The 9743-nt window shown below is 36.9% G+C and overlaps 1 protein-coding gene across 4 annotated transcripts in view; it reads left to right on the forward strand.

Moving 5' to 3' along the window:
• The window catches only part of LOC107676703 (pleckstrin homology domain-containing family G member 3-like), an 81194-nt gene that overhangs the window by 28749 nt on the left and 42702 nt on the right, over positions 1-9743 (forward strand). For all 4 annotated transcript variants that reach the window (XM_016471344.1, XM_016471346.1, XM_016471345.1 and 1 more), the window contains exon 3: positions 5554-6011. In XM_016471344.1, coding sequence (XP_016326830.1) covers positions 5554-6011 — 458 coding nt within the window. The remainder of the gene's footprint in view (positions 1-5553; positions 6012-9743) is intronic.

Here is a 9743-nt window from a genome sequence, read left to right on the forward strand (position 1 = left end):
GAGAAAGAAAAAATTGAAATCGCATCATATGACCCCTTTAAAGTGTCTTCAGTGGAGTCCTGTTATAGAAGTGTTCAGCCCCTTATCATTTGTAATGTATTACTTTCAGTGTGGGCTACAGTAGCTCCTTTCACACTAAAGGAATTTGAGACATTACTGTAAGGAATTTGGTTCTGGTTGGTATCACAGACTAATTGCCGATATATTTCCCTTTGTTATATGAGATATGCCAGATGAAATACTCAGAACTCTTCCGCCATACAGTCTCAGATAAAACATTAACCCAGGGAAAACTTGTCTCTATCATTTTCAGTCCTTTTACATTATTATTTTTCATCTAGAATTGAGCTATCTGGTCTCTTTGAACACAGGTTTATGGACTGTGTAAGCATCATACTGCCATATTTTGACTAATATTGCTAATATTTTGACTAGTCTTGCCTGGACTGTCTTTGTTGTGTTTTCCCTCCCCATTTGCTCCGTGACCCAGTTTCTCCCCTGTCTAATTAGTCATTCTGTTCACCTGTGTTCCTCCCAATTCCCTCGTTATCCTGTGTATTTAAGCCCCAGTCTGTTCAGTCTGTGTTTGTCGGGTCTACTTGTTGGATTACGTGTGTTTACCCCTGTTCCTGTTGTGGATTTGCCCCTGTGATTCTCTCATTAAATCCCGTTTATGTTATCCACGTCTCCATCGTTCCTTCCAGCAGCGTATCGTGACATCCTGATGCACACTTTGGGGGAAGCATTATATTAGCTTTTTTCCCCTTTATAACATGAATGAATGAATGAGGCATTTATATAGCGCTTTATTGTGTATTGCTGTACACCCAAAGCGCTTACGTAATTTCAAAAGTGACTAGTCAGTGGGTGGCCTAGACGACTAGTTGGCATATCATTCTTAACCAGAAGTCCTGTATAATTAGGCTGGTTCGCTTATAGAATTGTTTGGTTTCCTCAAAGATTGTCCTAAAATTGCTCCAAAAAATATTTTTTTTTACAATCAACATGTGGGAATTTATTTACTGTATGTACTACCCATATTTTAGAAAGACTGGTATTTTATTATTATTATTGTTGTTATTATTTATATTTTGACTTGGTGCCTAAGTACCGGTACTCTTGACACCCTTGTGCAGATTTTTGTATAGGACTGGCCAAGACCTTTGTGGCATAACAGTGACCATTTTACCCCACCCACACAATGTCCTCATGCCATTTATTCCCCCTAGGGAAAGCTAGCCAGTTCAAAGCTAGTAATAGGGCACCAGTGACGTTTTATCTTTTACCCCACAGGCTTCAGAGAAAGGTTGCTTTTAACTCGGAAGTCGGAACAGTGAACTTAATGTGTCCTACATGCAGAAGTCCAGGGCATAATGTTATATTTTGGTCATTTTAATTTGACTATGGAAAACAGAAGCTAATTAGAGAATTAAAAGTGTTTTTTATTTCTTTTTATATTAAAATACTTTCTCCCATCTAACATAATATGCAGAAGCAACTACTGTGTAAGTAAACCATTTGTAGGTTGATTTCTCAAAGAAATACACATAGTGGTGTGGCTTACTTTAGTAAGCATAAATGTCTATTTAATTTATAAAGTGAAGACTATGCAGTTTTTTTTAAACATTTGATTACTTTATTTAATGTAGTATTTCTTGTTTCTTATTAGATAACTAGTGCTTGAAGTTCTCCATTAGGTCTATTTCCTTTGTGTCTTTGTAATACTGAATTTCTTTGTCCTGTTGCTCAATTAGGATTTTGTGTTTGTTTGTTTTATCACTGTTTATTTGTTTTTAGTATAAGCTTGAGAGTTTTTTTTTTTAATTGTTAGGCTATTTTTTGTTTTGTTTTTGTGAACTCCATTTTGGTATCATAAATTTTATTCTAATATGTTATCATATTTGGTTGAACTGTGGGTAAAGAGAGGAATTGTGAAAAGTACTTGGTTGTTGTATTATAATATTTATTGTACTGGTGGCCTACTGGAGATTGAACCTGCATCCATTTTTAGAATGACTGTCAATATAATTAGCCTTATTTTTTTGACATGACCCAAGCAAAAGTGGAGGATCCTGTGCAGTAACTCAGTTTACTTTTTTACTCTCTGACTAATCCCCCCCCCACCGTAGCCTCTCTTTGTAAGGTCTTTTTCAGTGGAGGGACAGACAACCCAAATGGAGCTTAGAGCAGATACATGTACAGGTACATCATGTGAGTTGCCTAAATCTTCACATGGAGATTTATTTTATGAGTGTTAATTTAACGACAACATTGGATTAAAACTGTTTTTATTGCATTATTGCAAGTCTGTAAATCCTCACAACATGTGAGTAATTATGGGAATATACAGCTCTAAATTACATAGACAGAGTTACTTAAAGGGATACTCCACCCCAAAATGAAAATTTTGTCATTATTCACTTATCCCCATGTCGTTCCAAACCCGTAAAAGCTTCGTTCGTCTTCGGGACACAATTTAAGATATTAAGGCTTGTGACTGTCCCATTGACTGCCAAGTAAATCATACTGTCAAGGTCCAGAAAAGTATGAAAAGCATCGTCAGAATAGTCCATCTGCCATCAGTGGTTCAATCTGAATTTTATGAAGCGACGAGAATACTTTTTGTACGCGAAGAAAACAAAAATAACGACTTTATTCAACAATTCGTCTCCTCTGTGTCTCTCCGCATCACCGTAGCGCCATTTTGGAGAATATCCGCTGAACGCAACAGCGTACGCTCTTCTGTGTCAGCCGCGCCACATGGATGTGCTGTTTTCGTTCAAATCAAAGCGTAAATACATGTAGAAAACAATGTTTGAATTATTGCAGTGAGCTGACCCAGACTCTGTTAACCACTCATGGCAGAGAAAACGTCTGCTTTGCAGTCTGCCGCTTATATAGACAGCAACTCAACATGCCACACAATTTGTGCCCCTTATGTGAAGCTAACAGAAGATTTGATTGATTGATCCAATTGATTCCGCTGGAGTTCCAGTGACATGAAACTTTAAGCATAAAAGTTGTATCACACAAATATAGTGTAAAATAATCAATTTTAAATTAAATAGATTTAATTGTTTCTTATCCATACTTTTTTGTAATATTTGTAATATATTTAGGACAATAAGTACATTTAGAACGTTTATCTCAACTTGAATTTTCCTTTTTTTTTGTGAGCATGTCATAATACATTGCCTTGAAATACTAGGTTAGCAGCTCTTTAAAGCCCAGTGTGTGTGTGTGTGTGTATATATATATATATGTGTGTGTGTGTGTGTGTGTGTGTGTGTGTGTGTGTTAGCATACTTTTGAGTATGGCCTATATTTGGCCTAAAGACAAATGATCATACTTACTAGAAGAACAACTGAACAGTCAAGACACTACAAAATATTAGTCTTAAACTGTAGGACATTTATTTTATGTAAAGAGTTTGGCTTAGGAAATGTGAATTAAAAAAGAAAGTCATATTATTTTTTATGACTTGATGTAGCATTCTTTATTTGTAAATGCTAGTCCATTATGTTTTAAACACATGATGTCATTGACCACCCAGCAACAGTTTGAAGATATAGAGGTGAAAGTCCAGAACAAGGCATAAATGGGATGGGCTGACAGGAGACGTCAGTGCTGTTTGAAAGTGTTTACTTTCAAAATGCTTGTATGGAAATGAAGAGAGAAAAATTTGTTTCCTCCCTCTGTCCTGCTGCTGACCTTGAGTTCACTTTTATAAGCTGAAAGGTAGATGGGAGACACTGACTCTGAGCAAGTATTGTCTGTTTTTTTGACAGTTTTTAATGAATCTTAATTTGGACCTTAAGAAAGTGCTTTTAAAAACATATCTATAAATGCTATAATTTAATGAGAAACTCTTCATATCACTGTTCCTTAGGACAAATGAGGTACATATTAAAAATGTTCTTTATAATAAATCAAGGTTATATTAAAGGTCCCATGACATGCTGCTTTTTGGATGCTTTTATATAGGACTAAGTGGTCCCTAGTACTGTATGGGGACCATAGGCAGGCTAGGGGAACTCATATTAATGTTAAAAAACCTCATAAAGTGAAATTTTCATGCCATGGGACCTTTAAGGCAAATACACCATTAGCTAATATTATTTTCATAATATTTTTTTTTTTATTCAGAGGGTGGTCTTCCTGTAGTAGACATATACTGTAATGACCAGTTTTCTTTTGCAATATTGTCCTTTTGTTAGGTTCAGTTCTGTGATTGTGAGGCCATTCCCTAGCCGGTCAAAGTCTACATTAATATGCTTTGGATTTTTTATTACTCGATCAGATGGAATGCATTAAACTGCTGTTTCTGTTCTAATTCCTGATTGCAAATGCTCTTCATTCTTGCTAATAATTTCTAGGGATTACGCCCATTTCACACATACTCTGTTTGCAGTACTCTGTATGCAGTCCATGCGTGGTGCGTATGTGGTGCAGAAGCAGCACAGGTTCATTGTGCTTTCACATAGTTTGCAGTCTGCTACTGATCTGCAGCTGTATACCACAAACAACATTTATCCATTATTTTAATTTCAAATCCAAAAGTTGTTACTGAAAATGCTTTTCAGCATTGTGATTCTCTTTTTACACAGTACACTAATACAATCTTTCTTAGACTTACTCACTTTTAAAAGCAATAAATATAAACATTCAATTCATTTTACTTCTAGATTTATATATTAAGTTGCTTGAGCATGTGGCAAAACATTTAAACATAGCCTATAGCCTACTTTTCTTACATTACAATGCTATCACAAACATTTTAAATTAAAAAACGTCCCACATATACTCCGTTTGCATTGTGCATGTACTAACCTGTTAACATGGGCACAGAAAAAAATATGCACCGCATGCACACTGCAAACAGAGTATATGTGAAACAGGCATAAGGGGTGGTGGTATTACCAAAATTGTGCATATATATAATTTTATGATAATTTTTACTTGAAGTTGGGGTGGGGGTAATTGAGAATAAATGGGAAAAAAAAATATGTGAGAGCAGGCAATGCCTCCATCACAGTATGATTGGCCTATTATGCTCCTCACTCAGCAAGTGCTGCCTCCCATGTTTGTGAATGAATCTAACTGGTGTAAATGGACATACTAATTAAAAAGTAGAAACTTACCTACTTAGATATCACCGCTTGATACCTACTTAGATATCGTGTCCAGTCAAACTTTAAATGACTTTAAAAAGTGTCTCACTCATTGATATTGTTAGTTTGCGTTCACTCAGCTTGGTGGAAGGTACATTTCCGTGTCTGTGACCATCATGACACCTATATATTTACCAAGCTTTGATGATTGGATGAGCCTAAAAGAAACTGACTGTTAAAAACAATAGCTGAACATCAGTTCACAAATAAACTCAAAATCTGAAAATTGTTGCTGCATTCTTGTACAATCCTACTTTTGGTTTATTGTGTAATAAAGAAAATTAGTCATTTGAGTGTGAAAAATGTGTTGTGATTGGCTATGATGTGAAGATAAATCACTCTCTCTGTACCTCTGTCTTTTTTTTGCCATTTCTACTTTAGAATCACCTCGGTTGTCCACTGCCTCTGTTGGCAGTTATGACCGGGCCTCCACTGCTACGCTGTCCGATTGTTCTGACTTCACAGAAGTCCAGAGGCCCATAAGCGTGGTCTCCACCATCTCATCCGGGTCTGGTTCCTCTCGGGAAGACGTTCTCCTGTCAGAAATCCCATCTACTGGTGTGCCTATTGAGGACAACGCGGATCTGGAATTAACGCCTGCTGCTGATCCGGATGAGACTCAGGGCACTAGTCTTGCCCAAGCAACCACCCTCTTCCTCCAGCAAAATAGCAGCAACACTGTTAACAACAACAACAGCTCCTCCGTTTCCAATAGTTTCTTTCCATTTGCTGCCAGCACCATGGCACCCAACCCTGAGCTCACCTACCTGGACCGTGTGGTCATGGAGATCATTGAAACGGAGCGGATGTATGTGAGAGATCTGCGGAGTATCGTAGAGGTCAGCATTAGTCTTAACCTTTCTAAACAAATGCTTATATTCAAGTGTAAAACAAATAAAATTTGCAAAAATTTAATTAATTACAATATACAGTATGCTAGGGGTGTAACAGTACACAAAAATTATAGTTTGGTGCGTACCTTGGTTTTAAAGTTACAGTTCTGTAAAATGTAAGTTATCTGACATGCTGTCATTTTTGGTAACATGCATTAGATCAGTCCCATTTTTTTTCCTAGTTAATCTCATTTAGTTGAGTATTTCTAAACTGTTTTAGCATTGTCACCGCTTGCTCTACTCAAGCATGTGCTCAGCTCCCATGAAGACTTTATTGGTGATGCCTGCTCACCTCCGCTCACCTCTTTGTCAATAGACACGTACATTACTGCTGCCTTGATCTGCATTGCAGCTTGTAATCACACACATAGTTTGATTATAAGGAAGGAGTTTCTCACAATGTAGAAAAGTATGTAGGTGTGAGGGACTCCATGTAAATGAAAAACAGTTCATACACTGTGCTCACAAGCTAGTGTTTTCCTTTCACTCGTGCCGTAGGTTGCAGACCCCTGTGCTGTGTAGATGGACGTTTTGGGCTGTTTTTTTGTGTATTGGTGTTTTTTATTTTCTGACACCATTTTTAAGATGCAGTGTTAAGTTTAAAAATGTCAATTTAAAAATATATGCTTTGAGACCCTGCTTTTAGTTCGATTCAGTTCCTACTATTCTTCAATGCAAGAAATCATCCAGTGTGAATGACTGTTTACTAGCAGGATATGGGTCAGGAGGCTTAATTAAATACTTTCTTTATTTCTTTCTTTTTTTTTTTTGGAATTGACAGGCCAAATTTTTACACACTCTTTTCTTATAAGGGTGTGTTAGGTGATAGGTCACCCAAAAATGTAGTTAGAGTGACAAATGGAGCTCAAGCGTTTTTTAGGCAGACCACGGTGTGACAGCCAGCATCAGCTGACGCTCAGCTGATTGTAACTTCTCCCACTACACTTAAATAAGATATATAAGTTCATCCGTACTCACACTTGCCTTAGTCTGTCGCACAGACATGCGCTTAGTCAAGCTTACCTTAGTCTGTCCACAGAAACATGCTAAAACAGCTTGAGATCTGTCACTTGTCAAATCAGCTTTCGGTTTCGGTGAACAGAAAATGCGATAAATCTGCCTTTGGTTCTGTCGCACAGAACACATTAAGTCAGCTTTCAGTCACTAATCTGTCACACAGACACATGTTAAGACACAATTCCAGAAGATTTGGGACATTTTGTGAAATGCCATAAAATCAAGAATGTTATTTGTTCATTCTCTTTAACCTTTATTTAATTGACTAATGTACAAAGAAAAAATGTTTTCAATGTTTTCACTGGCCAACTTAATTTTTTGTTGTTGTTGTAAATATAAACAAATTTTGATTTTGATGACTGCAACACACTCCAAAAAAAGTTGGGACAGAGGCATGTTTAACACTGTGTAACATCAACTTTCCTTTTAATTACAATGTTTAATTGTTTGGGAATGGAAGAAACTAATTGTTAAAGTTTTGCAAGCAAACTTTTTGTCAAATCTCACTTGATACAAGACTTCAGATGCTCAGCAATCTCTGATCGTCGTTGTCTGGTTCTACTTTTCAAGACTGGTCATACATTTTCAAGACAGACATTCTCTTTAACCTTTATTTAATTGACTAATGTACAAAGAAAAAATGTTTTCAATGTTTTCACTGGCCAACTTAATTTTTTGTTGTTGTTGTAAATATAAACAAATTTTGATTTTGATGACTGCAACACACTCCAAAAAAAGTTGGGACAGAGGCATGTTTAACACTGTGTAACATCAACTTTCCTTTTAATTACAATGTTTAATTGTTTGGGAATGGAAGAAACTAATTGTTAAAGTTTTGCAAGCAAACTTTTTGTCAAATCTCACTTGATACAAGACTTCAGATGCTCAGCAATCTCTGATCGTCGTTGTCTGGTTCTACTTTTCAAGACTGGTCATACATTTTCAAGACAGATCTGGACTGATCTAGCACATTCACTCTGTGTCTACAAAACCATGCTGTTGTAGCACATGCAGAATGAGACTTCATCTAATAACCATGGACTTCCCATGAAAGATGTCATCTTGATGGCAGTATATGTCTCTGTACAATTTCAATATATGCTTCTATGTCAGTGGTACCTTCGCACATATGCCAGTCACCCATGCCGTTTGCTCTGCTGCACCCCCATACCATGACAGACATTTGCTTTTGCATCTGTCACTGATGAAAGTCTGGACGGTCCCTTTGGTCTTTGGGACTGAGAACTCAACGTCCATTTTTCCCATAAACAAGTTGAAATGTGGACTCATCTGACCACAGCACACATTTCCACTGTCATTTTGACTATCTGAGATGAGCTCTGGCCCAGAGAACCTGGCGGCATCACTGCATAGAATTGATGTATAGCTTTCTTCTAGAGTAACAGAGATTCAGGTTGCATTTATTGATGCAGCAGCAGTGACTGTGTTAAGTGACAGCAGTTTACCAAAGTACTCCTGAGCCCATGTGGCTATATTTAACACTGCAGCATGACGGTTTCTTATGCAATGCCATCTGAGGGGTCAAAGGTCATGCACATTCAACTAAGGTTTCCTGCATTGCCCTATACAGACTGAGATTTCTCTGCATTCTCTGAATCTTTTCACAATATTATGTATGTAGTTGGTGAAAGACCTAAATTCTATGCAATTTTGCATTGAGAAATTAGATTTTTGATTTGTTTGACACTTTCATGAAATTTGGCACAAAGTGATGAGCCATGATCCAACTTTGCTTGCAAAGACTGAGATGCTCCTTTTATACCAAAACATGATACCCTCACCTATTACAAATTCACCTGCTTACTGTTACTGTTTCAAAACTGTTTAACTTGGATATTCTATAACCTTTTCACTTTTATTTTGCCTCTGTCCCAACTTTTTTGGAGTGTGTTGCAGCCATCAAAATCAAAATTTGTTTATATTTGCAAAATACATTTACATTGGTCAGTGAAAACTTTTTTAAAACTTTTCTTTGTACTTTTGTCAGTTCAAATTCAGTTTTTCAATAAAATTCAAAGAGCATTATTACAGATTCTTGATTTTATTGCATTTTACAAAATTGGGGTTGTACGAGCATGCGGTGTCATCGTTATGTCGTCAGTTAAGTCATGAAGTTACAAAAAAAAATGAAAGCTGCCTTAAAACTGTGCATGTATGTAAGTATTTGTTATATATGAGTCACATTTAAGAACATGTTTCTGAAATGCAGTGGTTTTCAAAACTGTCCTGGAGCACCCCAGCACTGTCTCCCTCATCTAACACACCTGATTCAACTCATCAGCTCATTGGTCAGAAAAGGTAAAGAGTTGTGAGAAAATACGATGCGTGTCAGATCCACGTCATGTTCAGCAGCGGCAGCCAAAATAACCAGCAGCCAAAATAACCTAATAACACAGCTGCTGTGATGCCTGTTAATCAAAGAACAAAAGAAAAAAGAGCTTTAAGTATTTATCTACATATAATTCAGAATTTAGTGTTTGATAACTTTATTCAATTTCTATGTATTTCTATCCTACTTGCTGAAGGGCACAGGTAGCTAAATATGACATATAAATAGGGGTGGAACGGTACACAGATGTCACGGTTCGGTACGTACCTCGGTTCGGGGGTCACGGTTCGATACGATTTCGGTACAACAGG

This window comes from Sinocyclocheilus anshuiensis, unplaced genomic scaffold, assembly GCF_001515605.1.
Source record: "Sinocyclocheilus anshuiensis isolate Anshui unplaced genomic scaffold, SAMN03320099.WGS_v1.1 scaffold468, whole genome shotgun sequence".
Classification (NCBI taxonomy): Eukaryota; Metazoa; Chordata; class Actinopteri; order Cypriniformes; family Cyprinidae; genus Sinocyclocheilus; species Sinocyclocheilus anshuiensis.